Source organism: Spermophilus citellus, assembly GCF_964194105.1.
Source record: "Spermophilus citellus genome assembly, chromosome: 11".
In the NCBI taxonomy this organism is placed as follows: domain Eukaryota; kingdom Metazoa; phylum Chordata; class Mammalia; order Rodentia; family Sciuridae; genus Spermophilus; species Spermophilus citellus.
In genome coordinates this window covers 68,712,839-68,737,432 of record NC_138192.1, presented here as the reverse complement: position 1 = coordinate 68,737,432, position 24,594 = coordinate 68,712,839, and the positions used below count along the sequence as shown (strand labels likewise).

The 24,594-nt window shown below is 35.0% G+C and overlaps 1 protein-coding gene across 7 annotated transcripts in view; it reads left to right on the top strand.

The window, feature by feature from the left end:
• The window catches only part of COBLL1 (cordon-bleu WH2 repeat protein like 1), a 156,792-nt gene extending 140,639 nt beyond the window's left edge, over positions 1-16,153 (top strand). For 2 of the 7 annotated variants that reach the window (XM_081261254.1, XM_081261252.1), the window contains 4 exons: positions 782-879; positions 5,611-7,157; positions 8,949-9,125; positions 14,948-16,153. In XM_081261254.1, coding sequence (XP_081117380.1) covers positions 782-879; positions 5,611-7,157; positions 8,949-9,125; positions 14,948-15,034 — 1,909 coding nt within the window. In that variant the 3' untranslated portion in view covers positions 15,035-16,153. Of the gene's footprint in view, positions 1-781; positions 880-5,610; positions 7,158-8,948; positions 9,583-10,280; positions 10,353-14,947 lie in introns of those variants that run through there. The other 5 variants (XR_014018009.1, XM_081261256.1, XM_081261253.1 and 2 more) reach the window with 5 other exon arrangements.
• The last annotated feature ends 8,441 nt before the right edge of the window (positions 16,154-24,594 follow it).

Sequence of the window (24,594 nt, the reverse complement as noted above, 5' to 3'; positions counted from 1 at the left end):
TTCAATATCCCTGTGTCATATAAGCCATAACATAATTTGCATGACCCAAAAATTCAAGTTTTTGTGTATTTTACCTATTACTTATTTGACTTAAATGAAACATTTAATTTTTAATTTTTATCAAATGCTCACTGGCATATGAAAACAATTCTCTGTAATAGAGTATAAGTTCAAATCCCCAGTATTATTTTTACAGTCAACTTTATGATGCAGAAAGGCATTTTCCATATTATCCTAGGTATCTAAAGCTATAGTGAATTCACATATATTATGTTTGAGATGCAACACCATGAATAAAGATGAAATCAACCAAGTAAAATAAATCATCTTCATCAGAGGTTCAACATAATTTGCATGGGATTGTTTCCAGATTAAACCATTCTGTCACTAGAAAAAAAATCAGTGAGGTCAATTCAAGTACGATTTCTGTAATTGACTTTGCTAGATGCAAGACAAAAATGTTTCATTAAATTTCCTTTTTCTTTAAAAGACAAATAACCAAAAATATCAAAATAAAGACACTATTTTGGTAATGAGTCCATTTTCCCAAGCTTTTTATATCTTTCTGTGTAATAGGACCACTATATGAAAAAAAAAAAAAGAAAACTTAGGTTTCACAGAAACATTTCCTCTCAGTTGTAATTTTTTCTTTGCTTTTAAATTTTCAGTATTTGGCAGAAAGAGATGATTATTTCAGTCCATCTGTCTTTGGAAATTATTGCCTGTTTTCTTATTGTATGAGTTTGAATACTATACACATATACAATATCATATATTCCAGAGGGTCACACAGTACTGTGTATGATACAAGCAATGAAGATATGATAGCCCGCACTGTAAGAAATTTGAAGTCCGATTTGGGCCCAAGCGAAGAGAATGGTGAGTTTTATAAACACTGACAGCTTACACATTGGTAGACAATGATGTGCCAAGGACTATCCTTAACACATATCAACTCATTTAATCTTATATATTGACTCATTTAATACCCACCTCATTTACAGGCTATTATGGGTACTATTATTTTTAGTCCCATTTTACTGAAGATTGAATCACAAAGATATTAATTCCCACAACTAGTAAGTGATGGACCTAGAATTTAACTCAGTCCATATTACTCCAAAGTGTGCTCTTAGCTATCCATTGCGTTACATTTGATGATGATGTTAAGTCTTAGGGATTGTTGAACTTCAACCTTAGATCTTAAAAGCAATGTCCTCTAGGCATCTATTTCTGTTCTGTTTTTCTGTTTTCCTCCTAATTCTGTAGCACAATCCTATTTTACGTCATACTCAAGTTGCTATATTTTGGATGAAACTCATCTGCCTGATTTTCAAGGCTCAAACCATCTAATTATGTAATCATATTTACATTTTGCCCAATTCTCATTCCCATCTCAAGACAGTTTCTTCTTTTTCCTATGATGTAGTTCCCCCCATTCTATCATTTGGTCTATGCTCATCCCATTTTTGCAGAGAAAACAATTTTCCATCTAAATCCTACCACTTTGTTAATTTTGTTACATGATTCCTAGAAACCATGCAGTTCTGTATTCCTGACTCTTCAATTGAATTGGATCATCTTGTATCAGAGAAATTGATCTTGCACAATGATATATTTCAAGGGAATAAGAAGAAAGTGATTTATGAAGGCTGATAGCCCAACCCATATTAACATACAAAACCCAGTTAAGATTCATAAAAAACATAAGACTATAATATTCATATTTGAATAAGAAGTCATAGTCCCAATGATATCTATATATCTATGTCAGTTTCATTTTTTCTCCTTTTTTATTATTGGTTGTTCAAAACATTACAAAGCTCTTGACATATCATATTTCATACATTTGATTCAAGCAGATTATGGTATGTATATGTAAACCTGAATGTGTATGCTGCTGATTGACTTTACTTCAAATGTTCAGTCCCATTCTGAGACACATGGAGAATGTCATTTCTCCATGTGTAAATCATTTCCTATTCTTTATATCTTGATTATTTTTTCCCTTCATATACTGTGATGGCAGTAGCATTCCTATTGATAAATCATGATTTAAAAGCTACTTCTTTCTTAGCAAAAATGATTTAGTATATTATTTTCAAAGATTTTGACATCAAGTTAGTGCTGGGGTCACAGTACATTTACGTAATATTTATTTTGATTTGTACACACTTTGCAATGACCTTTTGTCAACTTTAGGTGATTTTAAAAATAAATAATTTATTATCCCTAAAGTGGTTCTATTCTCTTTCCACCTACAGTATACACTTATTTAAACCATCCTTTGGTCATATTGTAGATGTTTATATTAATTTTGAGTAGAGAAAGGACATTACAGAAGCTACGTTCTCCTTCTACTGGCCACCCTTGGAAAATAACTTGACCATTCACAGACCAAGTAAGACTCTTGTCAGATATGTATGAGGAGGAATTAGCTAATAAATTCAGTGGTGATTCTAAGCTTCCAGGTCTGAAAATCACTGGGAATAATTGTGAAATGTTGATGAAAAATTTAGAGCTAAATTCAATGATTCAGTAGGTCTAACCCACTGAAAATATAAAAAACAAATTTGGAATATAAAACTAATAAATTAGTGTTTGTTAAGGAGGATTTAATTTAATTTATATTTTTACATTGTTTTACTTCCTCTTGGAAAATATTTCTATTTTTGAAACTGGATAATATCCAGTTTCAAAATATATTCAGTGGAAAATAAGAAAAAGCAAGAAAGAAGAAAATATTTTTAGGCTCATTTACTTTTTTAAAATTTTTATTCTTTTTAGTTATACATAGAAGTAGAATCTATTTCTGTATATTTTTATAAGCATGGAATATACCTTATTCTAATTAGTATCCCAGTCTTATGGACATAAACAATGTTGAGATTGACTGTGATGTATTCATATATGTACATAGGAAAGTTATGTCAGATTCATTCTACTGTCTTTCCTATTCCTAACTATCTTCCCTGCCCTTCATTCCCATTTATCTAATCCAATGAACTTCTATTGCTCCCCTCCCCTCCCCTCTTTGTGGGTTAGCATCCACATATAAGAGAGGACATTTGACCTTTGGTTTTTGGGATTGGCTTATTTCACTTAGCTTGATAGTCTCCAGATTCATTTATTTACTGGCAAATGTCATAAAACCATTCTCTATGGCTGAGTGATAATCCATTTTGTGTGTGTATATCATAATATATCCATTATATATACACACACACACACACACACACACACACACACACACATATATATAATATATCCATTGTATACACACACACACACCCCTACACCTACCCACCATAATTTCTTTATCCATTCAATTGTTGATGAACATCTAGGTTGGTTCCGTATCTTAGCTATTGTGAATTGAGCTGCTATAAACATTGATACGGCTGTGTCGTTGTAGTATGCTGATTTTAGATCTTTTGGGTATATACTAAGGAGTGGGACAGCTGGGTCAAATAGTGGTTCCTTTCCAAGTTTTCTGAGGAATCTCCATTCTGCTTTCTAGAGTGGTTGTACTAATTTGTGGTTCCTTGAACAATGTATGAGTATACACTTTCCCCCACAATCTCTCAAACAATCATTGTTACTTGTATTCTTGATAATTGCATTTAGGCTCATTTTCTGTTGCCAAAAATATGTCTTACATTCTTTTGTGCTCATAATAGTGTTCAGAATAGTGCTTTCCATATAAACATTAAATACTTAACCAAGTTAATTAAGAGCAGAAGCAGAAATGTGCCTCTTCTTTGCTTCCTTATCTTACATATTCTTAATTTTTAAATCCCAAAAGTTTTCAGTTCTTGGTCATTGAGAAAAGAAGTCACACAAATAGTGAACATAATGTGATAATCAGTTGAATTTTATTTGGGAAAAATAAAAATAAATTCTATTTTAAAATGACATACTTCATATAGGAATCTGGTAACACAAATATTAGCTGCCATGACCAAATAATAGTATATTTAAGCAATGTTTAAAAATGTGAATTTTTTAAAAAATTACATAAAATTTTACCTGACGTCATGACTTATTTTGTTTAGGTAAAGCTTGTATGGTTTTGTTTGTTGTTTTCAGAGAAACTATTTACTGTAGCTCCTCCAACTTTAGGGCTTGTATTTAATCTCATCCTCTTTTAGGTAAAAGTGGGTGATGATAAAACTTTAGAGAAATACTTGACATCTTTCATGAGTTGACTTTTGAGGCCTGCCACTTATTAGTGCTATGCAAGCCATTCCCATATCTCAAAAGGGAGGTTACTGGTCATCATGCAGGAGAAACGATGCCTCAGAGCATTTGAATAGAGAGGAACAGGACCTTACTAGGTATGAATGCATGTTCATAATGCCTACACACTTCCAGATGCTGTTCCAGTTCTCTTCCATCCTGTGGAGTAGAAGCTGTTGCTACTAACCCAGGGATTGGCAGGCAATTTGCATTTTCAGGTCATATGAACTAGAATTAGAGGAAAAGTCAACAGGATCTGAGAGGGAGACTGTCACAGATCTCTTGGGCTACAACTCTAGAAGAATAAGGATACTTTTTTCCCCACAGAGAAAAATCAAAACTAACATTTTTGTTTTTATAAGGTTGAAATCAACCATGTTATGACTAAAAACAAATTCCTCCAAAAGACTTTAGTAAGGACACCCAATGAACATGACAATCAACATAGACTGTTTTTTGTTTTTACTTCAATTTTCTTTCTTTTTTTTTTTTTTTTTTTGGTGATGCTGGGGATTGAACCCAAGCAAGGCCTTAGCACATGCTTGGCAAGTGCTCTACCATTGAGCTATAACTCCAATTCTTTACTTTCTTAAAGGTAATGTTTTCTGTTGTTTGCCTTAATTAAAAATGATATTTACTGAGATTATTTTAGTACTAGGTATGAAATATAAGTGTACATGAGGGACTATGGAAAAAAGATTCTAAATGGAGGGAAAAAATACAATTTTTGAATTTATCAATTTCTTTCTTCATTTACAATGATGGAAAAATGAAGTCTCTACTTATAAAAAGAACATAGCTGCCTTCTCTGTATTGCCTATTCTAGACAATATTCTATCTTAAAATATTACCTAAGTGATAAATGTGTACATATATGGATATGTGTGTGCATATGTATCTGTATAATTTACATACAATTATATCTATAATTTAGAATACTTATTTTCACACCTATAATCCAAGCCACTCAGGATCACAAGTTTGAGGGCAGCCTCAACAATTTACTAAGGCATTCTCAAAATTTAAAAATTTAACAAAGGGCTGGGGATGGACTCAGTGGTAGAGCACTTACCTGCAAGCTTGAGACCTTGGGTTCAGTCCACAGTACTGTAAAACAAACTGACATATTTTCACCTCTTTACGTGTCAGCAAAATAGATGTTATTATAATTTAACATGTGGCCACGTTAAAGAGGTTCCAAACTCAGGTTCTTTTGAGTGTACAGCCCTTACTGCTTTCTCTGTATGCCATTGCCTGAATTTGTATAATTAGTGATATAAAGATTATCTGTAGCATTCAAACCAACGGATTATAGGTTGGATGAGGCAAACATTGTAAACTTGAGTTTTTCTGTTTTTTTGCTCTCAATAGTTCAGAATGAAATCATTGTCCTTACAACAAATACAGAAGATACTATGAAAGATAGAGTGAGGCGAACAGAAATCATTGTAGAAGGGGAAGCAAAAAATAAGGATGCAGTCACGGAAGTTGACAGACAGTCAAGCTATCAAGCACATAAAACTGTTAATGTTGTAACTTCCAAGGAAAATCATCTAGCAGCAGCATCAGTACCAGACCACAAACTGAATCAGCTTGGTGCAGAAAAGATGAAAATGCAAGATGCAGCAATTCAGACAATCCCTTCCAGCAACAGTTCTGAGGGGAATCACCAAGATCATAATTTGCCTGCTTTCAAAGTTGATGAAAGTGTGCAAACTTCAAATAACAAACCAACTCAACACCTATCTTTAAATCTACAAAATTCTGTAACTACCTCAAGAGAATTGAGGATTCAGAGCACCCCAGTCATATATTCAGAAGACAGACTTGCCATAAAAGATCCAGCTTGTGCACAAGACAATGATGATCTTTTGTCTCCTGTAGATGGAATTGATAAATATTCATCTGCTTCTTACCTAAAGAATCTGCCACTTTATAGACAAGACTATAATCCCAAGCCAAAACCTTCCAATGAAATTACAAGAGAGTATATACCCAAAATTGGAATGACTACTTATAAAATAGTACCTCCCAAATCCCTGGATATACTGAAAGACTGGGAATCAGAAACCATAGGGTATAAAGATGATCAAAAGATTCATGCTTCAGAGAATGTGAAGGAGGTTGCCCTGCAAACACAAGACCTTGTTACTTCTGAAGGCCCAGGGAAGCTACAGCTAGACCCTAAACCAAAGCCTAACTTGAGAACGGAGCAACAGTTGCACAGGGCTGTGAGCTCACCCGATGGTGCTGTGACTAATCCTCTGAAACCTCCCAGAATGACAAGAGACACTGGCACAGCTCCTTTTGCGCCAAATTTGGAAGAAATAAACAATATTTTGGAATCGAAATTTAAATCTCGGATTTCAAATCCCCAGGCCAAACCAAGTTCTTTTTTCTTGCAGATGCAGAAGAGAGTATTGGGTCAGTATGTGACATCTGCAGCTGCCAAGAATGTCCATACTGTCCCTAATACTGCCCCCAAGGAACTAACGAAAAAAGAGATGGAAAGGGACACACTGCCTCATTCAGAACAGACACTTCCTCCCTTAAGTAAAACTACTCACCCAGCTGCACAGCCCCAAATTAAAAAGATGGAGGATGACATCATCAACCAGAAACCTGCTGAAACCTCTCCTCCTCCTGTAGCTCCCAAGCCTATGCCTCTTCCCACTAGTCAGGTAGCAGCAGTAAACCTGAAGACTTTGAAAACTTTTGGTGCCCCAAGACCATACTCAAGTTCTGCTCCTTCGCCATTTGCCCTTGCTGTTGTGAAGAGGTCACAGTCTTTCAGTAAAGCACGGCCAGAGTCACCCAGTGTGGGTGCATCCACCCAACCTCCAGCTCACACAGAGGATGGGAAGACTTGCTGTGTACACAGGTGTGCAGACATCCCACAAATTGATATGATGGATAAGGTAAATGTTACCTTTTAAAAAATAAGTATTAGGATTATTATGGAACCTGGTTAAAATAGTGGATAACAAGCATGTTGGTGTGTTTGTGCATTACTGAACTCTGAATTCTTATTAATAGGATATCATGCTATTATAGGGAAGAAAGTAATACATATAATATCATTATTTACTGTGTATAATTCACATAACTTGATTAGATATTACTATAAGGTTGTCATTATATAATTGTATTATTAGTATTGATATTAAATTTTCTTCATTCATAGGCCTTGTTAATTTACTAGTTTAGAGTTTGAACTATTTTCTTGGCTAATTCGTTTTTAATTTTTCTGGATGTCCTGGCTTACTTCATTTTCTCTTCAGGTTTTATAGTACTATATAATGCAATATAAACAGTGTTGGTTATATGAAACAGCAGTATCAAAGACTAGATAAAGTAACCGAACACCTGGGCTGTGCCTTTTCTATTATATACATTCAACCTCACAGCTGACCATACATTTTTGCATGTAACTAATTCAAATTGAAATCAGTTCTAAAGTGTAACTTTCTTAATTCCCCATTTTGTTAAGGTCACCTTTTCCAGTTATACATGTGTTGACTAAAACATCATCTAACTACTGTCTAGCCTTAACAACTTACCAAAAAGTGTGTCATTGAGTTGATGCTTAGTCAACTAAATGGTGTATTTTGCCAGGTTCAGACTGTATAGGCAATGAGGGTATGAAATTCACAGTGTGACTCATGATAATCTGCACGTGAGTTTTAAGAAATGTTTTGTGTACATTTACTCTGATGGTGTTTAAAGAATACTTTCATATTTGTGTGACAGTTCCAGAAGTATTTTACACTACTTTTTCAAACATTCTTAGAGTAGGAGAACATTAACCATACTGCCAAGTGCATATTTTTCAGTAATTTTAAAGCAATATTTACAGTGGAAAATATTTACATTTATTACTTTATTAAAGCATCAGGAAGTGATGCATGATATAGACTTTAATTCTTGAGTTGGGAATAAAACCTGCATTTTTTCCTTAAACTGGAATACCATTCCTAAACAATGGAACTTTGATTTATATAATGAATTTTTTGAGTCATTGTCCAAACCATGTTTAACTCATTTTTTTATGGCACTTGGAAAAAGACATCTTTAAGATTACTTGATTTGCCAGTTAATTCTGATACTGAATATTCCTTCCTAAGAAGTTTAAGATTTTTATTCTTCAATTTGAAAGTTACTAATGTTTATTTTTATCCTCATGGGAAAAATAAAACAGCCAACACAAAGTCCCCATGACTTCCTGAAACACAAAATAAATATTTACATGTAGTAATTAATATTCCTTCATTAAAAAATACATTAGATTTAACGACTATAAAATTGTCAATATTTGACTGTGCTTTCAAAAAAAAATCATTTTCCAACCTGTATATTGAAACCATGAACATGGATTATTTTTAATTTTGTAGAATTTTTTGATTACTAGTTTGGCTCTTCTAGTCAACTCCATGTATTGGAAATATCAGTAAACTGTATCCATGAAAGAGAGAGACCATTTTCTTCCTTATCCTCCTCTGTTCAAGGGAAGGGAAGGTAAAGTAATGCCGTTGTCTTCTACTTCAGCTCTGGCAGCAAAGAGAATTTATTGGGTGAAGAAACAGCCATATCTAAATCACCCATTGGGCAAATGGTGATTCTTAAAGAACTATTGGTGATGAAAATGTTTTACAAAATTGAACTATTCTTCCCTTGGAATTCATATAAATATCGTACATTTATTTTTATAGCAAAATAACTCTGCACATAATGAACAAAATTCTCCAACACCAACTCCAGTTGACTGCCCATCATTCACCCTTAAGAGACAAAGTTCTTTAACATTCCAAAGCCCTGACCCAGAACAGATCCGACAGAGTTTACTGACTGCCATCCGTTCTGGAGAGGCTGCTGCCAAATTGAAAAGGGTAAGTTTTCTTTATCAGATGGGTGACAGTGGGTTTATTTTCAACATTGTCAAACTAATACTTGAGGGAAACTTTTTTCTAGCATTTAAATCCTAATTGAGAGGATGCCAGAAGTTTACTCTTTTATGTTAGGGGTCATTTTTGAATTATAAACTGAAAGAGTCCAGAGTCTTATAAATAGTTTAAAATGTTGGGTCTATTTTCCACAACATGTGCCAGGTGCAGAACATGACTTTTGGTTCATTATTGTATAATTATATATAATTATATATAGTTGACAGTGCTCTGATGTCTTATTTAAGAAATTATGTTAGCACATTAAGATTCTTTAGAAGATTGCTCTCTATTCCAGAAAAGGTGGACTTCCAGTGATGGGATCCGCCAAGTTTCCAGACATAGCTTCTCCAAAATAACTGTCCTAGGTGCAGTTAGAAGAGTTATATAGCTTTAATCAAAAGAATAGAGAGCCCGGCATGGTGGCACATGCCTGAAATCTCAATAGCTTTGGGAGGCTGAGGCGGGAGGATTGTGAGTTCAAAGCCAGCCTCAGCAATAGCGAGGTGCTAAGCAACTCAGTGAGACCCTGTCTCTAAATAAAATAGAAAATAGGATTAGGGATGCAGTTCAGTGGTTGAGTGCCCTTGAGTTCAATCCCTGGTTTCCCCCTACCCCCACCAAATAAATAAGAGAATTGGGGTGTGCTGGCACATACCCATGATCCCAGCTACTTGGGAGGCTGAGGCAGGAGCAATTCAAGTTTGAGTCTGGGCAACTTAGTGAGACCCTGTCTCAAAATTTAAAAAAGGCCTGGAGATGTGATTCAGTGGTAGGTCGCCCCAGTACCACCACCACCAAAAAAAAAAAAAAAAATCTAGAGAATGTAGATGAGAACTAATACAGAAACCACAGTCTTCATAATGTCCTACCATAGTTGTCTAGCTCTTCTTCATGGAGGTGTAGAAATCAGGAGAAAGGAGGGTGTGTCTTTCTTCAGGGCAAATGCTAAATGAGTGTCCCAAGGAAATTTTTGCGGATGAGTTTCTTCACTCTATACCCTTCATGTCCTGAAAGAGTACATGGTGAACTTTGAGCAGAAGCTGCACTAAGACTTCCCAGAGTCAATCATCTCTGCATTCCTACTGCTTGTTTCCCCAGTAGTCATCCTATTAGAAATACCTCAACACTGAAGATGGAAGGAAAGTCTTTGGGATTCCACTGACTCCCTAGGTATTTGATTTTGTGTATTCCTTTTCTAAACATTTTAGAAACTATTTAGAGAAGAGTTAAGAGACTTGTTGAGCAAAACATTGAGCTCAACAGAAATTAAATCTGCAAAGGAGCAGGAATGCTGCAAAAATAGAAAAAAAAAAAAAAGGAAAGGCAACTTGGGTGTCTCAGGGACTTCAGCACTTGCCATACTCAGCTGCTCTAGCCAGTTTTCTCCATGTGTTTGATTGACAGATGTTCTTCTCCCAGAAGACACGGTGCTCAGATCTGGGCAAACATGGAAACAGTGCTTTCAAGAGTGAAGGAAACAAATAATTCGGGGGGATTAGTGTTGAATTTTATAGGTGTTTTTTTTTTTTTTTGGTCGGGGGTTGGGGGAGCTACATTTAGGTGCCAAGCAGCATAAAAATTTGGTATAGCTTTAAATATTGAAATTGGCATTTCACAGATCATGACAAATTTACATTTAAAGGGGGAAATATGCTCATGTTAATAAACTGTACAGTCTTATTTTTGAAAAATTTTCTATTTCTCATCTGGTAAATTAAAGATGAGTTTCAAACCAGTCACTGTGCAGCTATAGTTTTCTCAATTCAATAAATCTGACAAGAAATTTCAAGCATGTAAGTTCCAAATATCAAATATTTTACTAGATACTGGGAATGCAAAAATGAGTAAAATGAAGCCTCTATCTTCTGCACGTTCACAGCCTAGGCCTGAAAAACAGTGTCATATCAGCCCCCAGGAGAACCAGTAACCACACAGAAATTGACTGCAGTGCCACTGCACTTAGTTGGTGAACACATTAATCAATTCCAATGAACTAATTGCAAATACTGTGCATTAAGTTGGAAATGCCTTTTAAGCCAACAGAATCGTACAGCAGGCAGCTGTGTATTTGGTGTGTTACTGGCCCTGAGTTGGCAGTGCTTTCGCACAGAAAACTCTCATTACTTCCAGAATGAGCTGGATGTGGATCAACACAGAAAGGAGGCTGAAATGATGATCCTATAATTTTATCCTATTTAAAACTCATTACTTCAGATTCTATTGAGTTTAAAATTTCATCTCTTGGACTAGGCGGTTATTGATAGCTCTGTCTGTAGAGTGGGATCTCCTAAATATTTTTTAGTGAATATTTCATACATTAACCCATTTTATTTCACAAAAAAATGGTCATAAGATCTAATACTGTTTTCAATATCCAAAATTGAGGACCAGCATTTTTATTTTTAGTCATATACTTCTGAAAATTGTGTTTTTGTGTGCCAGGACTTACATATAAGAGTGTTCATGTAGTGTCATATGAAGTAGCTCTAAATAACTATAACTCTAATATCCAAGGATAATAGAAAATATAACAGTGCATTCAAAGCATATATGATCATATAGCAATACAATGAATGAAACAGAGCCAAACATGACATTATAAGAGGAGCACACACACAAATTTATCCATGAGATATTTAGCAGTATTCAAAACTTGTAAATTGGTGATGCATGCATAGGTGTGGTCCTCTTTAGAAATGAAGTGGGGCTTGGGATGTATCTCGGTGGTAGAGAACATGCTTGCCATGAGCAAGACCCTACATTCAATCGGCAGCACCAAAAATAAATAAGTAATTTTAAAAAATTAAAGCAAGGTAGTAATTATAAAAATCATGGCTATGGTTCCCTCAAGAGGAAAAGAGGAGGAGTTGTTGAGGGCTTATAAAATAGGCATTCAATATAATAGGGAACCTAAAAACTATCAAGATAAATACTACTTGATGCAATATATATGAAATGCAAATTAATGCAAAAATACATGATAAGATTTCCTATTTTTAAAGTCAGGTCAGTAGGGAGCTGGCAGTGTTCTTTCTTTTGACCTGTGTGGTAAGTTGTTCTCGTATGCCTTCATTGGACTGTATGTCTACATTCACTGCACTTTTCTGACTTATATTTCAAAAAATTGCAAAAGGTAGTGAAAATGGACACAGGCTCTTCATTTCTTGTAATACTTGCTTTAGTTCCATGTTTTTGTCATGTAATGAAGATTTCTCCTAGTTTCTTTTAAATTCTGACATTTAAAATTATAACAACAATGATATTGCCAAATAAAATCTCCAGTGATTTTTGACAGTAGGTTTAGATGGCTCATCAGAAAGTTGGCTCTGTGCTTGCCTCTATTTTGGCACCCAAATGTTCAATTTAACTCCAGGTATCAACCTGCTTTATGGCTCTCTTTCTTACCTGAATAATTAACCTGTGAATGGTTGGTTCACATTAGAACAATTAGTTAGTTGATTGCTGTAGTGTAAATGGGGTTGTTAACATGCCATGTTTTTTTCACATTTTGGAGGGTTTTTCCACACCTTGCCTCCATTCAACTATGTAATCACAGAGATCAGTCCTGTTTTCATACAAAGCATTAATCTAGTTCAGTATTTCACAAATTGGGTTTCATGTTGAGATTTATATATGAACTATAAAGTTATTTACAGAGAATAAGATTAATGTTGGCCTGTATTGACACAAGAACTTCTTTGGATGCTTTTTATACTGTAGGGTGCCTAATTGACTAAAAAGCAGGTCGTTACACTGATACAAAGAGAATATAGCTTTGTAAAAATAAAGTCTGAAAATAAACTGATGAATAATGTTTTACCCTTGATAATAAATATTTCCTCAGATTGAAAATTTTAACTTTGGGTAGGTAGAGGCCTGGGGTGGGGGTGGGGTGGTAAAAAACTGGGGAAGTCATCCAGAATCTGACTGGCATGTTTTGTTTATTTAACTGGCCTGTTGTTTATGTTTCCTTGGTTTGATTTGAACAAAAGATTTCAGGTTGATAGCTCTGTCTACAGTAAGAAATACTTACTAAGTCCTACACTGTGCCAGGCGCTTGAAAAATTGATATAATATGGTAACCAAATAGATAAGACCTTTGCCTCCTAGAATTTATAGAATAGTTCTTTAAGGATGTTCTCTCATATTTAAAAGTTTAGTAAACAAAATTTTAAATATCAAAGCAAATGGCTCTTTTCTTTCACAGTAACTACTCTTGATAGATTGCTAACCTTCCAGGCCACTTCTATAATATATAAACATATTTAGCTTACCAAAATGGAATATTTCATAAGACGATCTTTTTGAAGCTTCCCATCTTATTACATATAGATCTATCCTATTGTTTTTCAAGCCTACATAGTATTAACCTTTATGAATATAATATAACCTATTTGATACTTATTGATAACAATTAAATTGGATTTATACATGGTGCTGCAGTGAGCGTGTTTTACTTCTAAGCATTTAGCTCCATCAGTATGTCTTTTTAAGTACATGAAACAATTTTTTTTTCCTTACAAAGAACTATGAGGACTCTAATTTTGGCATGAATTACAAAAACTAATTCTACACATGGAGACTTTGGGGCCAAGGTTACACAGTAAAATGTCATTACCTGTCTGTTGTCTGTACTTGGAGAGGAATCCCATATGAACACTGAAGAGGGTGCAGATGAGTTCCCTCCCCTGGCAGCAGCATTTCTTCTTCTCCCCCCACTCCTCCCCACCCCAGGCAGGTAGTATCAACCACTCGGCTCCATCTTAGATTTACAAGGTTGACAAGAAATTTCATTACTTAAAGTTACTAAATCTTTGTTTAGTAAAGGGAAGAAATGAAATACAAGGAAACCAAATCCAAACTAAATTTACAAATTTCCTTTTCCTTTTTACCAGCTTACTTTGTTGGTCGAATCTGCAGGCATTGTTACTTCAGTTCTTGTCTTATGAGGAAATGATAGCATTTGTTTATGAAGCCAAATTAGCCAAATTATAGTCTACATAAACTGGTTTTTAAAAACATTTTCATTTTATGTTCAAAATAGTCAAGTTCCACTATTCAGCATCCACATGATTTTTTCCTTACATTCTTTTAAGTTGTAATTTTGAGCTATTTAGAAAATTCTTTAGTGTTTTTATTCACTAACAGTTTGCAAATAGACTTTCAAAAGTATTTCAAAACTTAGGAGTTTATTTACTAAAAAGAAATCCCAAAACCTCCACAATTGTTGTGGCATAAGAGTCATAGATTTGACCTTTCTTAGCCCTACAGATGAAAAAGTTCTTTTTAAAGCCATTTATTGTTGTTTTTAATAAATAAGAGGTCACTGAGAATGAAACATCAAGATAATACATGTTATCAATATAAAAATTGTAAAATCATTCCTTTGTGAAATTTACTTTACTTGGTTGCATTTTCCAAAGCACTCTTGGGGAGCCAGAATTAATCTAGCTAAAAATGCTCTTTAACAGCTTGGCCTGCAGTCTGTTTGTGCTCTTGTCCTTTATGTTGATTTGGTGATTTTATAAAGCCAAAGATGTGTTAATGGATTATTTAACTTGTTTGTTGTGGAAATAACAACTCTCTGGTTTTTCATTTCATGGTAGAGTCAACATTTATCCTTGATTATTTGTAATTTATTGAAATAATAAATGCTGAATGTTAACACTTTCAGTTAAAAAGAAGTTAAAATGTGCTAATTGTTGAAAATTTGACAGCTGTCCCATTTTAAATTGATGCATGCAAAGTGTGTTTCTTCCTCTTAGGTTACTGTTTCACCAAATACGATATCTGTGAATGGGAGGTCAGGACTCAGCCATTCCATGTCCTCTGATGCCCAGGATGGCCATTAAGTGTGGCCCTGCCACAGTGAACTTCACTGCTTCCGCTTCACAGACCAGCTTCCTACCAACGGAGAACGTTGGCAAATGTATATTCAGATGTACACTAATATATTACCTATTAAAGTATAAGAATTTGTGCTCTGGCTTTTCATGCCAAAAGAAGAATTATTAGAATTTATAATTTATAATTATTGTTTCTGTCTCTCTTTTTTTGTCTTAAGAGCTAAATATGCTGCTTTAGAACTTTCAAACAAGGTGTAAATGACTTTCATTTTTTTTTCAAATGAGAAATAAGCACCCTTTATTGATATCTCTTACTGACACATTCTTTATTGCTTTTGTCTACTGAGACAAATATAAATTAAGATTTATAGACATATTTGTGTGACACATGAATAGGAAAACAGATCTGATATTTACTGTGTCAGTGTTAGTTGAATTGGAAACATTTATAAGTTATATGAAAGACTATTTTGTGCAGAAAGGATGATCTAGAAAACTAGTGGTATCAAATATATTCTGTTCAATTATTTTCACTTGAGGAATCACATTATGCAAGACATATGTATTTTATGTAATTACAAATCAGTGTCAAATTTAGAGGAAATATATTTTAAAATTTTATTAACATGGAACACTTTTGGTTTTTGAATGTTTAGAGCTCAAGTTGCACAGGAGAATTTTAAATATTTTCTGTATATAATTTATCACACAAATTACATATTTTATGTGCCAGAGCCTTAAACATCTTCCTGTGAAAATGTTATATTGTGACACATTTAATATAGAAAGAGGAATAGGAGCTAGTTTATGTCCATATTGGAAAACTTCAGACTATTTGGAAGTTCCAAACATCCTGGTTTTAATTAAAATGGGTCATTATTTAGTTCAGATGCTAATATTCTAAATAATAATATATATTTACATGAATACTAAAATGGTAAAGCAAAACAGAGCCTGGGGACTAGAGCCTATTGGTGTCTGTTCCCTGCTTGAAGAATTGCTCATTCTAAAAGCTTTGTTCAAACAAGCTGACATTTTGTTGGTTTTCACAAAAGCTGTTGGGATATGTGACTCTAAGATGTATTGATTTTTTTTTCCTATTTAATAAAAGCAAGTTATATATTGGGGGTGCCTTTTGTTAAAAATGTAATTTGTGCCAGTCAGCATATTTGTGTGCCTCACCTGATGAAACACATCTCTGTTGGCCAATAAACAAACAATTACTATATGGTCTACCATTTATTGGGGCTCCTGAGTATACATTTAAGCCCTGACATTCTTACTATAAAACCGGGGACTGAGCACATAAAATGCTTAAGCATCACTCCTGATAAATGAGTTAATTTTTGAAAAATTGTGTTTAATTGGTTATTTGCTTGGGGAAAAAAATTTGGATCCCTACTTCAGATAATCATGTTTGAGTTAAAGATTTATCGTTTAAAAGTCATATTTTAAAACTTAAAAAGAACATATTCACTCGACCTGAGCATGTGAAGAAAAACGTTGAGATAAAATGAAAAGGCATAGCCATTAAAGAAATACCCAAGGGGCAGGGGATGTGGCTGAAGTGGTAGCGCGCTCATCTGGCATGAGTGAGGCACTGGGTTCGATTCTCAGCACCACATAAAAATAAAGATATTTTAAAAAACGATAAATTTAAATCCATTAAAATGTGAAATTGTACACTAAGTACTAAAAAGTCAAAAAGCCAAAAGATATTTTCAAAATAAAGGGTTATTTTATGAAACAAAAATGCAGAGAAAATCTAAAAGGCTGATAAACCAATACAAAAAAATATACTTCATTGATGTTGGAGAAATAGAAACTAAAACACAAGTTACTACATCAAATTACCAAAAATAAAAAAAATGCAAGTTTCAAAATATCAAGTGTTAAGTACATGAAGCAGTGGGAACTCTTACTGTTGGTGGAGAGAGACACTGGCACAATAATCAGTTTACAGTATCTAGTAAACTAAGTTCCCTTGTCACCTCAGAAAAGTGCTTGTGAGTGTGTGTGTAAGGACACGTCTGCAAAAACACTCATGGCAGCCTATATACAACGGAAGGTGATCATAATGAGTGTTCAACACTGGGAACACTCACATGAGAGGCTTCTGTGCAACAGCAAACAAGCTAGAGCCATGGATCAGCAAAGACAGTTAAAAGTAACTGAGAAAAGGTATGTTTTATGATACCAATTATATAAAGCATAAAATACGCCAAATGGCATATATTGTGGCTGTGTAGATAGAAAAAAATAAAATATGCACACATTTACTTGCTAGTGGTTACTTTAGGAACCAACAAAGGAAGATGAAATTGAGACTTACATGAGGTATCAATTGTATTTTATTTTATAAACTGTGAAAACAAGTGTTTCAACTCTAGGTTCTATATATTCTAGAAGCAGTTAATGTTTTAAAGGTCACGTGGGACTTGGGAGGATATGAGTCATTAATACACACATGATCTAAAAAGTTTCCCTGTCTACACCATTTTAGAAGATGTTACCATCTCATTTGAGAAGTTTGAGAACAGTTTTCACCTATCATTTCCTCACATCACAGTAAAAGTGAGAAACAGGAATGGTCCAGAATCAAACTTTTGAGTTTCATATTTAATTTTTGGCATCTAGACATTGTTTTTTGCCTTCCTTCCCTCAATGAGATTATTTAGAACAGTTTAAAATTACAGTTTATATTTTATATGTAGTAAAGTATGAAACACCCCTTTTGTCCCCAGCAACTCGCATCCCTCTCTGATGATTATGGCTGTTAATATTTTGATACGAATCCCTAGATGCATTTACATCCAATATATGTCCACAGGTTTGTTTGGGACAAACATTTGCATTTGTATGTTTTCTTGACATAGAGTCATGTACTGATATTCTAGCAATTTGCCTTTTATTCCAACAAGGTTCTGAAAGATTTTGCACCCACAGATCTGTCATATTTTAGTTAGCAATCCTCCTGTTATTTTTCTTACAGCACTACACAATACTTGCTGAAGTCAAGATCTTGAGTTTAAATCTCTGGTCTGTCACTTATAAATCCTGGGATTCTTGGGCAAATTATTTTCTCTGCAAAATTGAGTTAACATACCTATGTTATAGGGGTGGTTGCAAGAAATTGTTTCACATGCAATTCCCTTTTAAAATGTACTTGTTTTTAATACTATTAGTGAACAGGAATTGTTCTGAGGAGTGATCTTCCCTCCCATTTCACCTAAGGTGTACTGCCAGATCAGGACTGGGCCACCAGGCATTGGCAGGAGAAGCCTCACTCTGCTCCTCAATCCAAGTCCCCAAAATGAGACCAGTCTTTTTCCTGAGTCTTAAAGTTGATCGTATCTGAAACGAAGAGTCCTAACTCATAAAATTGTCTAATGCCGGTTCATTTTCTACCCACAATTGGTAGGATAAATAGGCCTAAGAACCAAACCCATCTTTTTACTATTAATTTCAATAAAAGGGAACTTACAAGTAGAGGACACAATGATGATCCATAGTTAAAATGGTTTCTTCGAGATTATCTTTGGTGTAAAAGTTACTCATTTATTTAGCGTTTTAGAGTTTACACAGGATTTTTATTCAATCCACATTTGGAACAAAAAAATTGCCCAAAGATAATGTGGGTTTAAAAAGGCTACACAACCAGGCAAGTCTCAGAATCCCACGTCTGATTTCCAGTTTGCTCTTTCTAATGACTAAACTTAGCAAATGTTGGTGAAGAAAATGGTGCTAGATTTCAAAGGACACCAAAACAGTAACCTGCTTGTTCTGGATCTTCAATCTTCCTTTTCTCTCAGTGCTACCAGCTCTTCTGCAAATCTCCATCCTTAATATCACAGACTCTTCATTTGGATATATTTTGCTTTTTTTTATTATTTTATTGTTGGTTGTTCAAAACATTACATAGTTCTTAATATACCATATTTCACAGAATGATTCAAGTGGGTTATGAACTCCCACCTTTACCCCGTATACAGATTGCTGTGTCACATCAGTTACATTTCCATTGATTACAAATTGCCTTTCTAGTGACTGATGTATTCTGCTGTCTATCCCATTCTCCACTATCCCCCCTCCCCTCCCCTCCCCTCCCCTCCCCTTCTCTCTCTCCACCCGCTCTACTGTAAATCATTTCTTACACTTATATAATTTCTCTCCTACTCCTCCTTTCCTCTTATATGTAATTGTGTATAACCCTGAGGCTCACCTTCCAATTCCATGCAATTTCCCTTAACTCTCCCTTTCCCTCCCGCCTATCATCCCTGTTAAATGTTAATCTTCTTCTCCAGCTCTTCGTCTCTACCCTGTCCTTGGTTACTCCCCTTATATCAAAGAAGACATTTGGCATTTGTTTTTTAAGGATTGGCTAGCTTCACTTAGCATAATCTGCTCTAATGCCATCCATTTCCCTCCAAATTCTATGATTTTGTCATTTCTTAATGCAGAGTAATACTCCATTGTGTATAAATGCCACATTTTTTAATCCATTCATCTATTGAAGGGCTTCTAGGTTGGTTCCACAATCTTGCTATCGTGAATTGTGCTGCTATGAACATCGATGTAGCAGTGTCCCTGTAGCATGCTCTTATTAGGTCTTTAGGGAATAGACCGAGAAGGGGAATAGCTGGGTCAAATGGTGGTTCCATTCCCAGCTTTCCAAGAAATCTCCATACTGCTTTCCAAATTGGCTGCACCATTTTGCAGTCCCACCAACAATGAACAAGTGTACCCATTTCCCCGCATCCTCGCCAGCACTTGTTGTTGTTGGACTTCTTAATGGCTGCCAATCTTACTGGAGTGAGATGGTATCTTAGGGTGGTTTTGATTTGCATTTCTCTGACTGCTAGCGATGTTGAGCATTTTTTCATGTACTTGTTGATTGATTGTATGTCCTCCTCTGAGAAGTGTCTGTTCAAGTCCTTGGCCCATTTGTTGATTGGGTTATTTGTTATCTTATTATCTAATTTGGATATATTTTGCTTAATGCAAGAAAAAGTGCCACCATGCACTCACTCAAAGGAACTTTTCTGATAGCATTTTAGGAATTGTAGAACATTGTGTTAATTTTTATAGGAATGTTGGTATTGCTACTGCACAAACTAGAAAAATTCTTTTTAAAATCCAGTACATAGAGAAGAAAAGGTATTCCATGTGCAAAAAAATTTACAAAACAAGCAATTACACCCCAATTTATACTTACATTCCTGCATACCCCTTGTGATAGATTAAGTGATATGCCAAATTCTTTCTTATTCATCCATCCACACACTTTGCCCTGGGACTTAGCATTTCTCTCTTAAAAGAGGTAATTCTTATTTCTTCACACATAGAGAAGCCGGTTTTAGAATAAGATGAAAATGACACTGTACAGGTTCTGAGATTAGGTCTCAACGGTTTGCATGTTTCTGCTTGTTTTCAACATACATGAAATGTTGCACTGAGAAAGACATCTCTGGGGTAGTTGAGTGGTTCAACAGGAAGCAGGACTCGCAACTGAAGCCAACTTAGGTCATTCAGTAGCCAAACCCCCAGTTAGGAGCCAGACCATCCAAGATCAACTTAGCCACAGGCCCACACCTTCCTACAACACTGAGATTTCATCATTGGTTGGTATAGAGCATTAATGTGGCAATAGGTACAGTATTCCCTGTTAAACACACAACCCTAATCAAAAAATGCCTTCAACCTATTCAACTTCACATACCCTGTCTCCCCTAGAGTCCCCAGAGTACTTACTAAATCCAACACAAATACATCACAGACACTCATGTCTAGCTTCCAACAAGTTAAAAGTAATCCTAAATATTCTTATTTGTGGTAAAGAAATATTTTCTTTCTCTTTATCCTACTTTTTCATTTTGCCTTCAGACCTGGAAACTTGAGAGCCCCAAAGTTATCTACAGCCTCCTCAGAAGTTTTTGACTTGTCTATTTCATAAGGTTGCCAGATAAAATACAAGATGCCTAGTTAATTTGAATTTCAGATAATCAGTGAATTATTCATTAGTATAAGTATGCCCTGTGCAATACTTGGGATACATTTATATTAAAAATTGTTTATCTGAAATTCAATTTTAACTGGACATGCTATATTTTACTTTGCTAAATCTGGCAACACTACTATGTCATTGAAAATCTGGAAAGAATAAAAGGAAGCAAGAAGTAGCATCTGTCACATAAGAAAAGAGAGCAAGCCCAGGCCCAGCTGTGTCAAACTGAGAGGTGGCATTATGCAGAAGAGTGGCTCAATCTTTGTGCTCTCTGATAGTTCACCATCAGAGCAATCCAATACAATGTTCATTGAGAGTTCAGAGAAGAAACTCTTGGTGAATTCCCTTGGTGGTTTTCGTATACCTTCAAGCCTTCACAAAATTATATTCATAAATTCTATTGATGTCCTCATTAACCTCAGTATTATCATGATAATTATAAAAGTTGCTAAATCTAGGTTGTGGGTACATGATTTTTAACTCTTCATGTTTGATATTATTCATAATAAAGCCAATAAATTATCGAGCCACTTTTTACACTATTCAAGTGAATGGTAGCAGATTTAATTTGTGTCCATTTGTTTCTCTTCCACCAACTAAGAATGTTATTCAAATCAGTATGGATGATGTGAAACAAGTAACAATTTGGCAAAAGCATCTCAAAGTTTAGGGTGTTTATTGAAGGGTGTTATGGTTCCATCTTCAAAACACACTCTCCTAGATCTACCTATCATAGCATCATTTTTCAGCTGGGTGGAGAAGTAAAAAAAAAAAAAAAATTCAAGTACGACCTATGCACCCTTTACTCTGTATGTGACCATTTAGTTAAGTTTTATCTTCCATCTGAGGCAAGAGACTTAGAGTAGCTAAGTAACTCACTCAGGGTGGTGCTGGGTTTGAAGACATATTTGATACCATGGCCCCAAAGTCTGCTGCCTTGTTCCAGGTATCGAGTGTGTTCTTGAACAGTTAGTCTTCAAAACTATTTTTCCTTCTGTGCAATGACTATATCTTACAGAGTACATTCCTAATCTTTTCAACCTCAACTCAGTTGCCTAACCTAGGAAAGATCATAATGTAGTGACCAATTGCTATGGTTTGAATGTTCCCTCTAATGCTCATGTTGAAATATAATTGCCATTGAAACAGTATTAAAAGGTGGGAGGGCTGGGGATGTGGCTCAAGCGGTAGCGCACTCGCCTCGCATGCGTGCGGCCCGGGTTCGATCCTCAGCACCACATACCAACAAAGATGTTGTGTCCGCCGAAAACTAAAAAATAAATATTAAAAATTCTCTTTCTCTCTCACCTCTCTTTAAAAAAAAAAAAAAAAAAAGGTGGGAACTTTGGTGATTCTATCATGGGGCTCCACTCTCATGAATGGCTTAATGCCATTATCAAGAGTGAGTCCCCACGAAAAGGGTTAGTTTGACCCCCTTCCTTTCTCATATGTTTGCTTGACTTCTGCATTCCACGAAGGAATGACACAGGATGAAGGCCCTCTTCAAATTCCAGTGCCATGCTATTGAACTTCTCAATCTCTAGAACCATGAACCATAAAAACTTCTATTTATAAATTGACCAGCCTGCGCTATCTGCTATAAATGGACTAGGACACCAATATTTCTCAGATCATTCTGCAATTTTTAAACATGATGAATACTGGAAATTTATACCACATATTAAGCCAAATCCTCAATATTGGTTCAGCATCTCATAAAGTTTTACCAGGTAGTTTAAAGTAGTATGGCCATGCTCTCAAAGAGCTAAGAATCAGGAAAAGGATGTAGAAATATAGAGTAATATAATTTGATTGTTCCAAAGAAATAGCTGATAAATGTGAGGGGTTGCAAAGACTTTTAAGGTGTAAGGGAAAAGAGTAAGCAGGACTTCCAAGGATGGGTGGGTAGAAGTTAGTAATATGAATATAAGAGGTGAAGTGTTTAAGTTGAAATATTAGCAAAGAGACGCTGAGGGAGGTATGTATATAGTGAGTTCTGTTAACAGAGCACACATTACTCTGGAATGGCAATTAGCTTGTTGATTTGATAAACATAAACTGCTATGGTTTAGATATGAGGTGTCCCTCTACATCACATGTGTGAGATAATGCAAGAAAGCCTAAAGAAAATAATTGGGTTATGAAGAGCCTTTACCTAATCCCTGATAGGGATTAACTGGGTGGTGAATGTAGGCAGACAGGGTATGGCTGGTCACTAGGGATGTGTCTTCGAGGTTATATTTTGAGAGTTTAGTTTACTCTCTAATGTCCTGAACTGCTTTCCTCTACCATGCCCTTTCGCCCTGATATTCTGCCTCATATGGGGCCCAGAGCAATGGAATCAGCCATCTATAGACTGAGATCTCTGAAACCATGAGCTCTAAAACAAACTTTTCTTCCTCTAAAATTGTTCTTGTCAAGTCTTTTGGTCACAGCAGTGAAAAAGTTTACTAAAACATACAATGAACGTTTTTTTTTTTTTTTTCTACCAGGCAGTATGCTGGGTGATAAGGAATCAAAGATGACTAAGACATAATTCTCGTCCTCCAAGAATTATGAGCTGGTGATAATTCATGAAATGAGGTCATAAAAGTATACTAGAAATGTAAGCTGTCCATTTTCCCATTAGGTTTTTTTTTTGAAAGATTTTCATATTTTCTTGATACTACCCTGTTATTTCTTACATTGAAGACAGAGGCACTTAACCACTGAGCCACATCCCCAGCCCTTTTTTAGTTTTTATTTTGAGACAGGGTTTCACTAAGTTGCTTAGGGCCTTGTTAATTGTTTCCTGTTCTTTAAGTGAAAAAGTCTTATTAAAGTCATTGAACACATCAGTGTAGTCTTTCATGGTTAAGATTTTTTGTATCATATTTAAGAAACCCTGAGGCCAGAATGGGTATTCATGGATATTTTATTCACCATTCTAAGATTTTGTTTCTCAAATTCAAGGTCTTAAATCATCTGAAGAGTTTGTTTGTTTTTTTTTTTTTTTTGTATGGTGTGAAATAGCCATATGCTTTCCTTTTTATTTATAGATGAATAGTCATTCTTTTCAGCTTGTTATGTAGATATCTGTGCCTTTCCTTAGTGACCTGGCCCATTATCTCCATAATTTTTATATAAATACCTACATGTGTAAGTTTGTTTGGGGGGCTATTTTTTTCTAGTTCTTTGGTCAAGATATTATTATAGCCTTATAATAAACCTTTATATCTTAAAAGAAAGTCACTCCTTTTCCTTCTCCTTCAGAAATATCTTGGCTATTTGCTCTTCCATATAAGTTTTAGAATAAACTTAAGTTCTATAATATGTGACTGGGACCTTTGTTAATGTGTCTGTTTAGTAAACATGACGAATAGCTTTACCCTTTAATTGAAGAGATGCAAAGGAAGACCACAGGAGGTACCATTTGCAGCTATTGTCAGAATTCACAAGTCTAATGATGCCAAATATGGACGTGGATGTGGATCAGTCTAATCTCTTGCACACTGCTGGTGAAAGTATAAATTGGTACAAACACTTTGGAAAACAAGATAGAATTGTATAATATATAAATTTT